The sequence below is a fragment of the Leucopleurus acutus genome, assembly GCF_964270905.1.
Source record: "Leucopleurus acutus genome assembly, chromosome: 19".
Classification (NCBI taxonomy): Eukaryota; Metazoa; Chordata; class Mammalia; order Artiodactyla; family Delphinidae; genus Leucopleurus; species Leucopleurus acutus.
The window spans coordinates 51,740,317-51,758,953 of NC_139161.1; the positions used below are offsets into that span (position 1 = coordinate 51,740,317).

General features: G+C 49.4%; 1 protein-coding gene across 1 annotated transcript; it reads left to right on the plus strand.

The window, feature by feature from the left end:
- Nucleotides 1–14,228: 14,228 nt before the first annotated feature.
- On the plus strand, nt 14,229–18,631 carry EIF5A (eukaryotic translation initiation factor 5A). The gene is made up of 6 exons (XM_082860933.1): nt 14,229–14,370; nt 16,237–16,422; nt 17,597–17,701; nt 17,909–18,040; nt 18,134–18,207; nt 18,368–18,631. The coding sequence occupies exons 2-5, from the start codon at nt 16,258–16,260 to the stop codon at nt 18,194–18,196; spliced, it is 465 nt and encodes a 154-aa protein (XP_082717059.1). The 5' UTR covers nt 14,229–14,370; nt 16,237–16,257; the 3' UTR covers nt 18,197–18,207; nt 18,368–18,631.
- Nucleotides 18,632–18,637: the final 6 nt, after the last annotated feature.

The following is an 18,637-nucleotide window of genomic DNA, read 5'->3' on the forward strand; positions in this document are numbered from 1 at the left end:
TTTCTTTCACACCCCACCAACCCAAACCTGGTTTCTGTCCCCACCACTCCACTGAGATGGCTTCACCAATGGTCCACACCCTCTTCTTAACTGAGACATTTGGGGCCTGGTTTTGGGTTCTCTTTCAACTCCATCTGCAGAAGTGGTCCTGCCAAAGCTTCCACAGCTTCACCTTCCCCCATGCCCTGATACCTCTCCTTCTGTGGCTTGTTCTCCACCAGCCTCAATCTTTCCTGGACTGTCTTCTCCTGTCACCCCCCTTCTATAGGTAATTTTATCCATTCCCCTGGTTTTGGTGACCATCTGCTACTGATCGCTCTTAAACCTGTGTGTCTCCAGCCCTGAGTCTTTCCCACCTTCTAGCAGACTCTGAGCCAGACATCCTCTAGCCAATTGCTTCTCAGGCTTCTGAAACGTAAGTCCTCATCCAGGCTCCTCTTTTTCCCCCTCCCATGCTGAGGTATGTCGCCACTTACCCACAATCATTCCTTAGTGCCCATTCCTCCTTTGTAGAACAGTTTCCCCTGGATGCCCACGCTCAGCACAGCAAAGGTGAAGGTTTATGGTATCAAACTGAGATATGTGAAAGATTTACAAGATGCTGTTGCCTCGCTTTACCCTTAGTACCAAACACTACCAGCGACTTCCGCCTCTAACTTTCTCCTTGCTGCCCAAATCAAGGTCTATTGCTTCTTCTGTCTGCTAATACCTGCTCTCTTATTTCTCAGCTGCTACCAAGAGAGTGCTCCATACCTACAGCCCCTCCCTCTCTTGCCCCATTTGCTCTTTAGCTACTGTTAGCTCTGCCCTCTCCTTTTCCAGGTTCTGCTAGCACTCCGCCAAATCCTTGACCTTTTCTCTGCCCTCTACGTCCTGTCCTACCTACTATATCTGATATTACTTACTGCCTCCTTCTTGAAACCTCCTCCTTGTATTTTTTTTAACCTAATTGCAGTAACAGTCAATATTTATTGAGCACTAAGTATGTGCCACATGCTGTGTTAAACACTTTAAATGTCTTCAGTCATTTACTCCTTCCAGCAGCCCTGAGAAGTGGATACTAGTATAATTATCCCCATTTTCCAGATAACAAAACAGAGGAATAGTGAAGTTAAGCAACCATCCTAAAGTCACACAGCTCTTGAACAAGCCAAGCTGAGAATCCAGTGCAGACCAGCCCAACTCCAGAGGCCATCTTCTTTCTTTTTTAATATTTACTTATTTATTTATTTTGGCTGTGCCGGGTCTTCGTTGTGGCACGTGGGATCTTCGTTGTGGCATGTGAACTCTTAGCTACGGCATGTGGGATCTAGTTCCCTGACCAGGGATCGAACCCGGGCCCCCTGCGTTGGGAGCTCAGAGACTTAGCCACTGGACCACCAGGGATGTCCCCCAGAGCCCATCTTCTAAGTCGCCAACCTCCTTCCACTGTGCTGGGACTATACTTTCCCATCTTCCCCAACAATCCTTTGACCCCCACATTCCCTCTAGTACTTTCCATATGTCAGGCTTTTCCTTCGAAACTAATTTTTTTTAATTTATTTTTTATTGAAGTATAGTTGAATTACGATGTTGTGTTAATTACTGCTGTACAGAAAAGTGACTTGTATACATTCTTTTTCATATTCTTTTCCATTATGGTTTATCACAGGATAGTGAATATAGTTCTTTGTGCTCTACAGTAGGACCTTGTTGTTTATCCATCCTATATATACCAGCCTTTGAAACTACATTTCTTAAAAGACTGTTTCCATCACCCAGGCTCTGCTTCTTCCCTTGGGAGGGGGGAGGGGCATGAGGAAAGACACTGACATCTGCCCTGTCACTTAGTTCAATGGACCCTTTTTTTACCCTTGTTCCTCCACCTCTGTCTATGTGACAGATGTAACTGGAGACCATCTCCTTCTCAGACTTCTTCGTGGGCTCCTCAAGCTTTTATTTGCTAGAGTCCCCAGTTCTTCTGTTCTGACTCTGTCACCTTTGGGGAATTTGTCCACTTCCACTGCTTCAGCTATGACCTGTTACAGGTAGAATTGTGTCCCCCAAAATATACGTTGAAACCCCAACCCCTGGTACCTGTGAATGTGACCTTATTTGGAAATAAGGTCCTTGCAGATGAAATGAAATCAAGATGAAGTCATTGGGCTGGGCCCTAATCCATATGACGGGTGTCCTTATAAGAGGAAACTACCATGTAAAGACAGACACATAGGGACAATGCCATGCGATGACAGGGCAGAGACGCAAGTGCTATAGCTGCAATCCAAGGAGTGCCTGGGCTACCAGAAGCTGAAAGAGGCAAGGAAGGATCCTCTTTTCAAGACTTGGAAGAGAGGGCAGCCCTGCCAACATCTTGATTTCAGACTTCTATCCTATAGAACTGTAAGAATAAGCTTCTGTAGTTTTCAGCACCAAGTTTGTGACACTTTGTTACAGCAGCCCTAGGAAACCAATAAACAACCCAAACACAGATGACTCCCCAGGCTATGCCGCTAGCCCAGACCACCCTCCTGAGCTCCAGATCTGTGATGCCCAGCTGCCACCTGGAACTCTCCAGGGTCCCCTGTCTCGGGAAAGGGCTCCAGTATATCTGGCTGTGGTGATATGCACTCTGCTGTGCTTACCTGTTTCATGCTCTCAGCATTTCTCACCTGCATCCTCCAAAATTGCCCCCCTCCCATCCACTTTTCACGAAGCACCCCACAAGCAAAATAGCCTCCCAGTCATTCTGTCCTAACCCTGCCTTTATTTTCACTGTAGTATTTATCAGTACCTGATATTTTCTTGTTTTTAATGTATATAAGCTCGGGTTCTTGGCTGGCTTCTTCACTGCTGTATTCTAAGCATCTAAAACTGTACCTGGCATCTGGTAAGTGGCCAGTAAAGAGCTGACTGAATGAAAGAAGAAAGCCAGAAAGATCTTTCTAAAATGCTTTTTTTTCTCAGTACAGATCTGTCGTCACAGAAAGTTCTAGCAGACAGCACTGTTACACAACGCTCTCTTTCAACCTCAACTTCCATGATACTAAATCCGTTCTCAAAGTTCCAGGGATTCCCTGTTTGAATTAACTTCACGGACATTTATGGAGTACCTTCCTCCGACCATGTGGTGGGGAAGGCAGGGTGGACGGAATGATCACCACAGCGCTCCTTAGCAACTCTGTGTGTCTTCTAAAAATAGTTCAGGTGGGAAATTCCCTGGCACTCCAGTGCTTAGGACTCTGGACTTCCACTGCAGAGAGACTGGGTTCGATCCCTGGTCAGGGAACTAAGATCTCATAAGCCGGGCTGTGCAGCCAATAAATAAATAAATACATACATAAACAAATAAAAATAGTTCAGGTGGTTTACAATAAAATATGCCTGTTCATTTATTTCCTCAACAAGCATTTAGTGAGCACTTTCTGTGCGCCAAGGTGCTATAAAAGGTGCTGGGAAGACACTTATTCGGTGGTGAATAAGACACTCCCTGCCCTCACACCACTTACAGTCTAGTAAAGGAAGTGATGAAATAAGTCAACAGATATACATGATAATAACAGATGTAATCAAAGCCATGAAGGAAATGCACAGATTGGTGTGGTGTGTAGAATAGGAGGCTGTAAGGGGATAATCTAGAATTAGGCCACCAGGAAGACACTGCTGGGAGGTGTGTCACAGTTTATGCTGTGACCTGAAGGATGAGAAGAAGACAGCCAAGTGTTGGGATTAGGGAAGAGAGTTCCAGGCACATGAAAAAAAAAATTAATGCAAAGGCCCTGACGCAGAAAAGACATGAGCCTATCAGAGGAAAATGTTTAGTGAACAAGGTGGAGGATGAGATAGGCAGGGCCAGATTAGCCAACGCTTTGGAACCTGGATTTTATCCTAAGAGTGATGGGAAGTCTTTGAAGGGTTTTATTTTTATTTAAAATTTAAAATAAATTAATTTATTTGGCTGCGTTGGGTCTTCGTTGCGGTGCGCGAGCTTCTCATTGCAGTGGCTTCTCTTGTATCAGAGCACAGGCTCTAGGCATGCGGGCTTCAGTAGTGGCAGCACACAGGCTCAGTAGTTGTGGCTCACAGGCTCTAGAGCGCAGGCTTGGTAGTTGTGGCGCACAGACTTAGTTGCTCCGTGGCATGTGGGATCTTCCCAGACCAGGGCTCGAACCCCTGTCCCCTAGCACTGGCAGGCGGGTTCTAAACCACTGCGCCACCAGGGAAGTCCCCTTTCAAGGGTTTTAAAAGGGGGAATGAGTGATATGGTCTAATTTATTATTTTTTAATAAACTTTATTTTTTTAATTAAAAAAATTTTTTTTGGCCACACTGCATGGCTTGCGGGATCTTAGTTCCCTGACCAGGGGTCCAACCTGCGCCCTTGACAGTGAAAGCACAGTCCTAACCCCTGGACCACAGGGAATTCCCAAAACTTTATTTTTTAAAGCAGTTTTAGATTCACAGCAAAATTAAGTGGATGATACAGAGCTTTCTCGTATACCCTCTGCACCCATGCATGCACAGCCTCCCCTACTTGACTTACATTTTAAAAATATTACTTGGCTGCTCTGGGGAAAATAAACTGGAGGGAGGCAGAGGTGATGGGGCCGCGGATTAGTGAGGATGGAGAGAAATGGACGAGTTTGAAGTACATTTTGGAAGTAGTGTCTGCAGGGCTTGATGGTGGACTGGATGTGGCGGTGAGAGAAAAGGAATCACGGAATCTAGGGTTTTAGCTTGAACGTGGGCAGATGCTGATGCTATTTATTTCCACGAGAAACCCTGGCAAGAGGAACATAGTCAGGGGCTTGGTTTGGGGCTTGTTTGAAACATCCAAGAAGAGCGCTCAGGCAGGCAGTTTGAGGGATGCGTCTGCGGCTCAGGAGAAAGTTGAGGCTGGAGCCCCGCGCAGATGGGAGTTACAGCCCTAGGTCAGGCTGAGCTCCCTATGAAGTAAGTGTTGAACTCTCTATTGTCACAGATGAGGAGATAGTCCCAGAGAGGCTAAGTGACTGGGCCAAAGTGATGTACCGAATTGAATCTCGGAGACAGAGTTTTGGGTGAAGTAGAAAAGAATAGCCTTATTGCTTTGCCAGGCAAAGGGGGACACAGCGGGCTCGTGCCTCTCAGAATTGTGTGTCCCAACCCATGAGGAATTGGTGAGGAGTTTTTTTTTTTTGTTTTTTTTTTTTTTTTTTTACGGTGTGCGGGCCTCCCACTGTCGCGGCCTCTCCCGTTGCGGAGCACAGGCTCCAGACGCGCAGGCTCAGCGTCCACGGCGCACGGGCCAAGCCGCTCCGCGGCACGCGGGATCCCCCCGGACCGGGGCACGAACCCACGTCCCCTGAATCGGCAGGCGGACCCTCAACCACTGCGCCACCAGGGAAGCCCTGGTGAGGAGTTTTTATAGCAATGGATCAAGTGTAGGGTTGCTGATAAGATTAGAGTGTGTGCAGGGCTTGCACTCCTTTCATCTTGTCTCAGGTGGTCTCCTAATTTTTTTTTTTGGCCTGGCATGCAGGATCTTAGTTCCCCGACCAGGGATTGAACCTGCGCCCTCTGCAGGAGTCTTAACCACTGGACCAGGGAAGTCCCTGCTTTCCTAATCCTGATTGACTTCTCTGGTTCCTTTAATGTTGCCTCAGGTGGTTTCTTGGCTGCCTCTCCCTTGTCTCTGTCTGCATCCTCTCCCTTCCCGAGGAGCAACTGTTTGAATCTGCCCTTTGGAACCCAGGGAAGGTCATGGAGGCTGGAGTCTGTTCCCTACAAACAAGAAACAGGGGACAGAAAGGCTTCCATGCCCAGGAGCCCCACAGGGTCCTGCTCGGTTTCAAAAGCTACACAGTGTGAGTGGCCCAGGAGGGGGAAGGGCATGACTGTGTTGGGAGGTGCAGGAGGCCTGCGGAGGCTCTGGCGAGGAACAGCTGGGATGGGGAGGTTGGAACCTAAATCCCGCAGGCCTCGAATCCAGGCAAAAATCCTGTCCTGAATCCAGAGGCGCCTGAATGATGTCTAAAGCGCTTTACTGGGTTCTTCTCGGTGGAATTGACTCTTCTCAGAGGACTAACCCCTTTGGTGAGGATTTAGTCCTCCCTGGCAGGCTGCAGAAGACAGTGGGGGTAGTTTGGTCAGATCAAACTCTGACATTACAGCTCAGTCTGGGGAGCCCAAGCAGCCCCTAAGATGGGCTACGCAGATGAACTGCAGGGCAGACTTGAGGAACTTCCTCTTCAGGGTTGGCAGGAGGGGAGACTCCCTCCTCTCTAAACAGGCAGGAGATGGGCCTCAAGCAGGGGGAATCCTCTTTCTTTCTTTTTTAAATTAAATTTAATTAATTAATTAATTAAGGCTGCATCGGGTCTTAGTTGCGGCACGCGGGATATCCATTGAGGCATGCCGGATCTTTCATTGTGGCAAGCGGGCTTCTCTCTAGTTGTGGCGTGCGGGTTTTCTCTTCTCTAGCTGTGGCACGCGGGTTCCAGAGCGTGTGGTCTCTGTAGTTTGCGGCACGTGGGCTCCAGTTGAGGCGTGCGAGCTCAGTAGTTGTGGCGTGAGGGCTTAGTTGCGCCTCTGGAATGTGAGATCTTATGTCCCAGACCAAGGATCCAACCCACGTCCCCTGCATCGCACAGTGGGGAAACTTCTTTCTTGTCCAACTTCCATCTCTAAAGCTGGTTTCCCCTTTGTGAAACTAGGAGTTCGTGAGTCCCACTCATCTCTGAGTTGCCCAGTCCCGTTTTCCTTCAAAGAACAAATTGGGGGCACCAGTGCCAAGAAGAGTCAGTTATTTTAAGCTGAACCGAGCATCGTAAAGACGAGGAGAGGTGAACACAGGAGAGAGAAGGGCATGCAGGTCTTGGACCTGTTTCCTGGCAGGTCAGGACAAGGTGGCTCTGATGTGTGCCCTGAGTAGACTCTTTAATCTCTAACTTCAACTCACATCTCACTGTTTTTGATTTCGTTTTGTTTTTGAGATATAATTGACATATAATATTATATTTGTTTCAGATGTGCAACATAGTGATTTGATATATGTATAGATTGCAAAATGATTATCACACTATCTAGTTAACATCCTTATCACACTATATCTAGTTAACATACATCACCACACATAGTTACAATTTTTCCTTCTTCCTGTGATGAGAACTTTGAACCTCTACTCTTAGCAACTTTCAAGCATACAATACAGTGTAATTAGGTATAGTCACCATGCTGTACATTACATCCTCAGGACTTTTTACTTTATAATTGGAAGTTTGTACCTTTGACCCCCTTCACCCATTTCACCCACCTGCCACATCTCACTGGTCTTTTTTTTCCATGCCACATGGCATGCAGGATCTTAGTTCCCCAACCAGGGATTGAATGCATGCCCCCTGCAGTGGAAGTCTTTTTTTTTTTTCCACATTCTCAACTTTATTTCCCATCCTAGTGATGGCTCCTCTGTACAGTGTAGGAAAGGGACCCCCACCAGGGGTGCGGAGAGACAGTGTAGGCCGGACTTGACCGTCAGTGAAGGTGACGAGGATGACCAGAGACTGGCAACCACACAACAGGAAGCCAGAGGTGGCCCTTCCAAGTCTCATCAAGGACCCAGAGTGGGTTTCAGAGCCCCAAGGGCCTAACAGTACGATTCCCAGAAGCCAAGGTCCGCAAGCCATCAAGGAGTGCCCAAGGCCCCAGTGAGGCCTAGAGGGCCAGGGTGTCTTTGATGAGGCTGCGCATGGTGTTGGTGACGGAGGAGCCCAGGGTGTCGGTGATTTGGAAGGAGATCTTGTAGAGGTAGGGCTGCACGTCCCGCAAGCCTGTGTCACACACGTTGTCCACCTCCGACTGCGAGGGCATCTTGGGCGTGTCCTCGTGCTGGTTCATCACCTCTACAATGTTGGTGATCTTCTTGCAAAACTTCTCACCCACCTTCTCCCGGCAGATCTGCCGCCCCCTGTAGTGGAAGTCTTAGCTACTGAACCACCAGGAAGGTCCCCTCACTGGTGTTTTTTTTTTTTTTAATAAATTTATTTATTTATGGCTGTGTTGGGTCTTCATTGCTGTGCACGGGCTTTCTTTAGTTGTGGCGAGCGGGGGCTACTCTTTGTTGCAGTGAGCGGGCTTCTCATTGTGGCTTCTCTTGTTGCGGAGCACGGGCTCTAGGCGCACAGGCTTCAGTAGTTGTGGCACGTGGGCATAGTAGTTATGTCTCGTGGGCTCTAGAGCTCAGGCTCAGTAGTTGTGGTGCACGGGCTTAGTTGCTTCGCGGCATGTGGGATCTTCCCAGGCCAGGGCTCGAACCCGTGTCCCTGCATTGGCAGGCAGATTCTTAACCACTGCGCCACCAGGGAAGCCCCCCTCGCTGGTCTTAAAACCCTCTTTCTTCTTGATTCCCGCTGAGCATCTGGCAGTTTCTCTCGGGCTCAGATTGCTGCCCCTCCTCATTCATTCACTCATTTATTTATTCATTCTATAAACATTCAGAGCTAGCCACGTGTCAGGTTCTGTGGTGGGTGTGGGGACTACCCTGCTCACACAGAGCTCAGCGTCTGGAGAGGGAGACAGACATATTGTCTGTAGGACAGGCGATGGGTAGGAGTGAGCACAGGGGCAGAGAAGATGCCATTCAAGTTAGCCTGGGAGTGTCAGGATGGCATGGGCTGGAGGTGAAGCCAGACCTCAGTGCTGAAAGGCACAGGAGAAATGGCCAGGTGGAGAGAGGGGAGGCAGGAATGGGATTTGGAGTGACCAAGTGACTGTGGGCCGGTGCACGGGCCCTGGACCCAGGATGCAGCAAGGGTAGTCCTGTTTGAGGATTGAGGCCCTAACCTGCCCCTTGGATCTTCCTTCTCTCAACACAGAGGCCATCTGCCCTTCAGTTCCTCTCTTATACCTTGAGATATTCTTTTTGGTTTTTTTGGCCTCGTGGCTTGCGTTCCCGACCAGGGATTGAACCCAGGGCTCCTGCAGTGGGAGTGCAGATTCCTAACCACTGCACCGCCAGGGAATTCCCCTTTGAGGTGTTCTTTTCATGGGTCTAGACCAGCCAAGAAGGGTTGATACCCAGCTAATTTTGCTTTATCCCTTGCCCACCAAGTTCCCAGACCTTCCCTCACCCTGTTGACGGCCGATCTTTCTCCAGGTTCCTCAGCTCGGGTGTCTCCCTGACAAAAGAACTGCCGGGCTTCCAGGCTGGGTTTGGCCCCTCTGGGCGCTCACTCAGCCCCCGCGTGCCCTGCTGTCGGCTGCATGGCTCTGCTCTGCAGTTGCCCGGCTACCTTTTTTAAAAAATATATTTATTTATTTATTTGGTTGCACCAGGTCTTAGTTGCAGAAGGCGGGCTCCTTAGTTGTGGCATGCAAACTCTCAGTTGCGGCATGCATGTGGGATCTAGTTCCCTGACCAGGGATTGAACCTGGGCCCCCTGCATTGGGGGCACGGAATCTTAGCCACTGTGCCACCAGGGAAGTCCCCTGGCTACCTCTTCAGTCTGACCACAGGGCTTGGCCCAGAGCGAGCCTCAGTTTCTACCTGGAGAGTGAATGACTGAGCAAACGAATGATCTAATGCTCTAGAGTCATTTGCGATGGGCTCACTGAGTTTCCTTCTTCTGTGAACTGGGTCCCTGTTCCGTCCTCAGACCTATTCCCTACTTGCTTGGTCCAGTTTCTAAGAGACTTTCTGGCTTCTCTCCCTAGCACCTGGGTTCTGCAAGGCCTCTGGGAATGGGGGGGGGGGGTGGGGAGAACTCCTGGGCCTTTCCTCCAGGCCCAGAACCACTCCAGTCTCATTCTTCTCCATCTCCACCCTCTTTTTCTTAACTTCCACAGGAGCAAGGTCAAAATCACGGAAGATCCCTCAGGCATTTTCTCAGGGCTTCTCCTCCTACTCTCATACCAACTGCTGTTCATAAACCCATCAGTCACTGGTGGTAGACAGGTACTGGCCTGAGCACACGGGCTAATGTTATACATTGGTTTATTATCTGATAATCTCCTTCTCCCAACTGTGGGGCAGGGACCATAGTGCTAATCTCACCACCCTTGTATCCCAAGTATCTGGCACTTAATGGACTCAGTAAATATGAACTGAATGAATGGACGACTGAGTGAATGCACTCAAGGTTTCTCCGCTGATCCCAGCAGCTGAGTGCTGTAAGAGCGGGTCCAGGAACGTCCCGCCCCCTCACCCACACCTAAGCGTTACCCATTTGCTCATCCTCAAGCTTCGCTTAGTCTGTTTGACTTTTTTTTAACTTTGTTTTGTTTTGGCCGCGCCACACGGCGGCATGTGGGAGCTTAGTTCCTCCCTCCACCAGGAATCGAACCCACACCCTCAACAGTGAAAGCGCAGAGTCCTAACTCCTGGACCGCCAGGGAATTCCCAACAACACATTTTTTTTTTCCATCAATTTGGTAAGAGTTTATTTAGGTTTTCTATTTCTTTGATTTAATTTTGATAAATTGTATATATGTATACACATACATTATATATTTCAGGAAATTGTCCACTTAGACTGTTTACAAATGTATTAACAAAGAACGGTCTGAAGCACTTTGATTATGGAAAATGTCAAACATGCATAAGGAGAAAAAAGAGTATCATAAACCCATTTCCCATCCCCTAACTTTAGCCTTATCTATACCTCTTCCCACTTCTGCCTCTCATGTATTATTTTGAGACAAACTCCAGAGATATCATTTCACATGTAAATAGTTCCATATGTACTGTTAAAGACGACTTTAAAAAATAACCTCATATTAGCACACCAAACACATGAATAATTTCCTAATATAAAATACCAGTGTTCAGACTTCTAATTGTCTCTTAATGTTCCCACCCTTTTGTACTTTGTTTGAGTCCAAACTCACTCATTTGACTTACATTTTTTAATCTGTAGTTTCCCCTGCTGGTTTTCTTTTTCCCTTTGTAATTTATTTATTGAGGAAATGCTCATTTTTTTTTCTTTTGTTCAGCAAGTCTTCTTCATAGTTTGTCTTATAATGGTTTCTAATCTCAGCTATAGTTGATTTATGACCTTTTCCACTTCTAACATAGTTTATGTCTTTTTTTTCTAGGTTGATCTTGCCAGAGGTATGTCTATTGTTATTATTTTTTTAAACAAAGGACCAGCTTTAGCTTTTCCAACAACACATTTTTAAAGTAACAGCTTTATCAGGATATTCATATACTAACAATTTAATTATTTAAAGTGTACAATTCGATGGTTTGTTTTTTGTTTTTTGTTTTTTGTTTTTTGCGGTACGCGGGCCTGTTGTGGCCTCTCCCGTTGCAGAGCACAGGCTCTGGACGCGCAGTCTCAGTGGCCATGGCTCACGGGCCCAGCCGCTCCGTGGCATGTGGGATCTTCCCGGACCGGGTCACGAACCCGTGTCCCCTGCATCGGCAGGCGGACTCTCAACCACTGCGCCACCAGGGAAGCCCCAATTCAATGTTTTTTAATATCTGAAGAGGGCAACCATCACTCCAATCAATTTTAGAACATTTTCATCATCCTAAAAGACACCCTTTGCCCCTTCCCCCACAGGCGTTAGCAGTCCCTCCCCATGTCTTCATTTCTCCCTAACCCCTAAGCACTAGGCAACTACTCTCTACTTTCTGTCTCTATGGATTTGCCTATTCTGTACATTTCATGTAAATGGAATTACACACTACTGTATGTGGCCTTTTGTGACTGACTTTTATTTAGCATAGTTTCATGGTTCATCCATGTTGTAGCATGTACCCAGTACTTCAATCCTTTTTATTGTTGAATAAGATTTCATTGTATGGATATACTATATTTTATTTATCCTTTCATCAGTTGATGGACATTTGAGTAGTTTCTACTTTTTGGCTGTTATGAATAATGCTGCTTTGAATATTCGTGTACAAGAGTTTTCATTTTCTTTTTAATTAATTAATTAATTTATTCACCTATTTATTTGGCTGTGTTGGGTCTTTGTTGCTGCACACGGGCTTTCTCTAGTTGCGGCGAGCAGGGGCTACTCCTCGTTGCAGTGCGCGGGGCTTCTCATTGCAGTGGCTTCTCTTGTTGCGGAGTACGGGCTGTAGGTGTGCAGACTTCAGTAGTTGTGGCATGCAAGCTCAGTAGTTGTGGCACACGGGCTTAGTTGCTCTGAGGCATGTGGGATCTTCCCCCACCAGGGCTCGAACCCGTGTCCCCTGCGTTGGCAGGCAGATTCTTAACCACTGCGCCACCAGAGAACCCCAAGTGTTTTTAAATTGAGGGTGAAATTCACATAACATAAAACTAAACATTTTAAATAAACAATTCAGTGGTATTTAGTACATTCATATGTTGTGCAACCACCACCTCTAATTCCAAAACATTTCATCACTCTAAAATAAAACCCCATGACCATTAAGCGGTTACTTCCCATTCCCCTCCCTTTTAGCACCTGGTGACCACCAGCCTGCTTTTTTTTTTTTTTTTTTTTTGCTGTACGCGGGCCTCTCACTGTTGTGGCCTCTCCCATTGCGGAGCACAGGCTCCGGACGCGCAGGCTCAGCAGCCATGGCTCATGGGCCCAGCCGCTCCGTGGCATGTGGGATCTTCCCGGACCGGGGCACGAACCCACGTCCCCTGCATCGGCAGGCGGACTCTTAACCACTGCGCCACCACGGAAGCCCCAGCCTGCTTTTTTTTCTATGGATTTACCTATTCTGTATATCTCATATCAATGGACTCATAGAGTATGTGACCTATTTTTGTTTGGCTTCTTTCACCTATCATGATGTTTTCAAAGTTCATCTAGGCTCTCTAAACATTTGTGTGCAAGGATTTGAGTACCTGTTTTTAATTTTTGGGGGTGGGTATATACTTAGGAGTGGAATTGTTGGGTCATTTGGACAATACATCTTTGAGAAGAGCATGAATTGAACTTTCAAACAGTGCACCCAGGAAGTTTGTTTTCCCCAAAGGAAATGGCAGAAACTTCAGAAAATTGAGTGGGAGGAGCTGGGGGTGATAGTATAATGTGCTACGTAAATGTATTAATTCAAGCTAGTGTTTGCAGTTCATATCCATCATGTCACATCTTAAACAAGAACCAGATTTAGGATTTTGGATTCCAAGTCGAGCTATTTAGCTGCTTGTCTTGTTCCATAATACTGTTGTCAACCTAGCTTACTGAAGCAAACAAGGTAGCTATGAAGGTAGTGCTGAAAACCTAGGAACTAGAGGAAGAAGACTACAAACTTTCAGGAAAAGCAGCGCCTTTCTTCTCTAGAACGAGGGCCAGGGAAATTCATTCCGAGAGATAGTTTGTTTCTGGTTTCATTGGTCACTTCCCATGATTTAGAGAATGTCAGTGTAATTTGATACAGCACTCTTCTTTATAGAGAATTTTTTCTAAGGGTGCTCGTAGACAACTGTTTTGGAGACCGCAGAGAACAGTTGGGGGAAAAAGAGAAACGTCATGTAAATCTCTTTATTTTAGGATTCAGAAGTAGAATGGCCTCTATGGAAGCCATAGAGACCAACATGGACCGAGGGTTTAAACAAGATGGTGGCTGGGACAGGACCGCTCTATCTTTCTGGATGAAACTCTATGGCAGAGCAGAGTCGCACAGTTCAGAGAAGTGAAGCTGAGATGGGTGGTAACCCGACCACACTAGCGCGCTGGGAAGAGTGGAGCGTAAAGAGCTCTCTCGCGCATGTGTGGAACCAGGGGAAGTGGGAAGCGGGGAAATGGGTTTTGAGACCAAGGACCCACCCCACAGTACAAGTTTTCTGAAACGTGTGAGTCTTAAGCCCAGCTAAAGTCGAGGTGGGGCGTTTCCTAAGGCGCATGCGTTCTAGACGACACCAGCAGTACAGTGGCGTGGTCTTTTCAACGCCTGGCGTACAGACGACGTCTGAAGTGGAAGGGGCGGTCAGGACTCCCAACACGCATGCGCCTTGAGGCCGAGGCGTTTCCTTCAGAGGGTGTGGAGTGCAGGGCTTCTTATTGCGCAGGCGCAAGAACCGTCCGGTAGGGCTGGTGGTCTAACACGGGGATGGGAGAGGAGGTTGAAGGGATTAAAAAACCGGATGCGCCTGCGCGTTGCCTACTGGTGGGACGAACTCAGGAATTGTGAGGGGCGGGGTCACGGATGCGCGTCATTGGATGGGTAGGTGGGAGGGAGGGTGGAGAGCCGGGAGAATCTGTGCGCTTGCGCAGTGCGGGGGTGGAGGGCGGAGGAGATAGATAGCACGCTTGCGCGGCTGTCACAGGGCTGCTTGGTTGGTCAGTGGGGAGTCGGCGCCTGCGTACTAAGACCCGTGTGCAGCAGCGGCGGCGGCGGTAGAGGCGGCGGCGGCGGCGGCAGCGGGCTCTGGGGCAGCGGTTGGGCTCGCCGCGAGTGAACGGGGTCGAGTCAGTGCATTCGCGCGAGGTGAGAGCGGGCAGGGCGCGCGTGCGCGGAACCTTGGCTTGGGCCTGGGAGTAGAGATGGAACTGCGCGAGGGTCGGGGAGGGGGCAGAGGGGATCGGCGGCCGCCGCCGCCGCACAAGATTCGGTCTGAGAGCGGCGCGAGGTGCGGAGAGGCTCGGGCGCGCGACCCGGTTGGCGCGCGGGGTGACGGTTGGGGCTGGCCCGGTGACGTTGGAGCGACGCAGGGCGGGGGACGGCGAGCCGCGAGGCCGCCACGCGGGAAAGGCCGCCGGGCGGCCAAGCTGGGGCGAGGGCCGGGGGCAAGATCGGCCCGCCGGGGTAAGGGTACCTGGGACGTTGAGAACCGGGCGCCGCGCGGCCACGTGAGGTGGGGGAGGGGGCTATTCGGTGTGAGGGCATGTGGGGGGGGGTTGGCGGCCGGCGGGGGGGAGGGGAGGCTGCGTGGCTCCGGCCTGGCGCGGCCTTTGAGGAGGGGGTGGCCGCAGTACCGGAAGTGCCCCCTATGAGAGGCTGCCCTTGGGGTCGGAGGCCGCATGGCCGAAGGTGGACGGGGGCCGCATGGCAGCGCGGGGACCCCTCCCCCCAGGTCCCGGCCACCGGAAGCCCCGGGCGGCCACATGGTGGGCGGGAGCCGGCAACCCCCAGCGCGGAGAGAGGTGGTCCTCGCGGGCGCCTAAGGGAGTTTGGAATTTTGAGGAGTGGGAGAAGCCCGACGCCCTGATCTTGATCACCTCCGTGAGCCCGCTGTGGGCATATGTTAGCGCTCCCCCACCTCATGGGCCCCTGTAGCTTTTCCCCCAATCCTCCTGTGAAGTGAGGCGGCCAGCCAGGTGTAAGTGGCATTTGTCCGTGCTGGGACGCCAGAGAAAGTGGGAAACCGAGGGCGATTGGACGGGAGCCCAACTCTTATCGGTCGTCCCGACAGCGCTTTAAAGTCCCGGGCAGATGAATTACCCATTTTGATAGGTGCTCTTCACCTTGTCACTGTCTTTCTCGTTGTGTCTGTTTTGGGAGTTCCTGGTTTTAGGGTCCTTAACTCTGCTAGCCTAGTATAATTTACACTACTCACTAACTACTACCAGCCTTTTGCTTTCATTTTATCGTCATTCACCACTCCCCACTCTCCCACTTTCTACTGACTGTACAGGCCCGGCCTGAAAAGCCGACAGGACCGGTGCATCCTGGGAAAAGTGGGAGGGCCCTTGAGGAGAGGCTGGGTTCCTGGGTTCCCTTTGGGAAAGCAGAGGTGTTTGGCAGGGAGATCAGTTAGAAAACAACTTTACTTTCTCCCCCTCGGCTGCGTCTGCAAATGCATGTTGGAGAGGCGGGAATCCCCCAAAGAGGCCTTGTGGTTTCCTGTACCAGTGACTGGCTCGTGTGTGGATAGGGTGGGGGGGGTAACAGAGACGGGTGGGGCTCCCTGTCCTCCGGTCTCCACCCCTCCCCCCCCACATTAGCCCCGCCCTTTTGCTGGCTCATAGCTGCTCACCTAATTATAGCCCTGGTTATGTGTGGGGAAGAGGGGTGGTTGGTTTTCAGTGGCAAGCAACACCTGAGTCCTCCCCCTACCAGGAATTAGGCCTTTGCCCATCTCAGAGATTTGACATCCTGACTTCCTGGAGCTTTTTCTATCCCGGGCCACCCCTTTAGCTTTCATTTGGGGTGGGGAATCCTGCTTATCTCCCACCGCCACACACATAGTATTTTTGATTCCAATCAGTATTTAATCTAGGAACTTTATTTTACGTGGGTAATGGAATAAAGTGCTGGGGAAAAAATGAAGCAGTGTTTCTAGAGTAGAGTGGGATAAATTGGAGACCCTATTAATTCTATCCTTACTGACCCTAGTTCTCTTCTTGATTCTAGTTGGAATCGAAGCCTCTTAAAATGGCAGATGATTTGGACTTCGAGACAGGAGATGCAGGGGCCTCAGCCACCTTCCCGATGCAGTGCTCAGCATTACGTAAGAATGGCTTTGTGGTGCTCAAAGGCCGGCCATGTAAGATTGTGGAGATGTCAACCTCCAAGACTGGCAAGCACGGCCATGCCAAGGTTAGAATTTCATTTCCATATCTTGTCTTCCCCACCAGCTGTCATCAATGCTAGCCCCCTATCTTCTTTAGCTCTTTTATTACCATCCAGTTCCTTGTGTTCAGCACTCAGCCCTGGACACCTTTTTCAACTACTACACCAGCCTTCAGCTTCCTCCTTGGTTACCCTTCTGTGCCCTGTCATCCTTGGAATCCCCCCTTTCTCCATCTTTGTGTGTCTCCAACTTCTCTTTGTGGTCCTTTATGCTCTGACTCTTCAGCTGCTCCGTCACTTTTTCTATTTGTCTGTCCATTTGAGTCTTTGTAGGTTCTCTTTGTTTCTATCACTTTGCCCAGGATTTCTCCAATCCTAACATCTCTCGGAGGGGCTCCAGTGTACACCTCTGATTTTCCAAATTGCTGCCCCACTCTCCAGTGCCAGCTCTCCCCTTGGATCTCTGATGCAGCATCAGAGTGTCTCTACCTGCCCCCTCTCCTGGAGCCTCCTTGCTTCCTTAGGTCCTAACATTTTTCTTATATCCCTCCTTGTAACTTTACTTTTTCTTTTTTCTCAAAAGTTCAACCTGATTCACCCTTGTTGGATTTCTTGTGGTTTTGTTCCCAAATCAGTTTTTCTGTCTTCTGTTGACTTGGCACATCCTGAGTTACCCCAGATGTCTAGATCATTCTTTGTTCTTTCTGGTTTTCTTATTTCCTAAATGCATCGTTTTTTCTGTTCTTTCCCCAAGTCCTTTTTTCTTTTCAGCTGTCTTCTTTCTCATTCCTTCCTGTTTTCTCAGCTCTTTTCCTTCTACCTTCCTTATTTTCCAAGTTCTCAGCCTTTTATGCTGATGTCCAGAAAGCTTCTTCCAGACTTTCACCTAGACTCCTCCTGCTCCCCTAGGATCCTGGTCTCTCGTTAATGTTTTGATAGCTCGAGGTGACTGCTCCAAGCCTGTCCTACAACCTTCCTGTGTGCTGTCAACTCCAGTCTCAGTGGTGGTCTTTTGGCCCCAGGCTCTTTTTAGAGGCTTTAGTGTTTCTTTCTTGAGTTGATTGGTTCAATTCCAGCTCCTCTAATCTTTGTCCTGACAACCTAGTCTGACTTCCCTCACTAGCCAGGGATAACTTGAGCCTTTATCTCCTCCATCCTAGAGTTTGGTTGGGTTTCTCTTTGATGTGATGCATGCATACAGGTCCATCTGGTTGGTATTGACATCTTTACTGGGAAGAAATATGAAGATATCTGCCCGTCAACTCATAATATGGATGTCCCCAACATCAAAAGGAACGATTTCCAGGTATGTAGATGGTCTGGATGTAGATGGGTTAGTGGTTTGTGGGAGGAAAATAGAGACTGGCGAGAAGACCTTGTGCTGAGAGAAGGGAGATTGGCAGGAGGAGAGGGTATTTGGTATTAGCAGTTTCCCACCCTAGTTTGCCCATCAGACCCTTTATCCTCAGGCTACTTGGGCCTACCTTCAGCTTCCTTCCCTGTCTGCCCCCAGCTGATTGGCATCCAGGATGGGTATCTATCACTGCTCCAAGACAGCGGGGAGGTGCGAGAGGACCTCCGTCTGCCTGAGGGAGATCTTGGCAAGGAGATTGAGCAGAAGTACGACTGTGGAGAAGAGATACTGGTATGGTGCCCCCCCTCTTTCTTTTATGCCCAGCCTTGTTCTTTGTGCTTCTTTCTCTGAGCTCAGACTTGACTATCCCCCATGCTCCCCCAGATCACGGTGCTGTCTGCCATGACAGAGGAGGCAGCTGTTGCAATCAAGGCCATGGCAAAATAACTGGCTCCCAGGTGAGTGTGGTGACCCCCCTCCCCCCAGCCCCCTCCACTCACTTTGTTATCTCCATGGAAGAGCTACTTTGGTCTTAATTGACTGTGGTGCTTGTTCCCCTCACCCTTTTTCCCTTTGAAGGTTTTATCCTGTCTCACCTGGTTTCTCTCTTCTACCCAGGGTGGCTGTGGTGGCAGCAGTGATCCTCCAGCCTGCAGAGGCCCCCTCCCCCAGCCTGGCCCAGCTCTGGCCCGGCCCTTGGCTGGACTCCTCCTACACAATTTATTTGACATTTTATTTTGGTTTCCCCTACACCCTCAATCTGTCGGGGAGCCCGTGCCCTTCACCCTGCTCCCTTGGCCAGGAGTGAGTGAACCATGGCCTTGGTGACGCTGCCCTCCTCTTCTCCCCTCGCACTACAGCCCTGGTGGGGGAGACCGGGTGGGTGCT

What these genes read in the sequence shown, in the direction of transcription:
- EIF5A (XM_082860933.1), top strand. Translation starts at nt 16,258, where the DNA reads ATGGCAGATGATTTGGACTTCGAGACAGGAGATGCAGGGGCCTCAGCC. An exon ending in TCAAAAGGAACGATTTCCAG is followed by an intron (nt 17,702 to 17,908) that starts GTATGTAGATGG and finishes GTCTGCCCCCAG; the next exon opens with CTGATTGGCATCCAGGATGG. An exon ending in ACTGTGGAGAAGAGATACTG is followed by an intron (nt 18,041 to 18,133) that starts GTATGGTGCCCC and finishes ATGCTCCCCCAG; the next exon opens with ATCACGGTGCTGTCTGCCAT.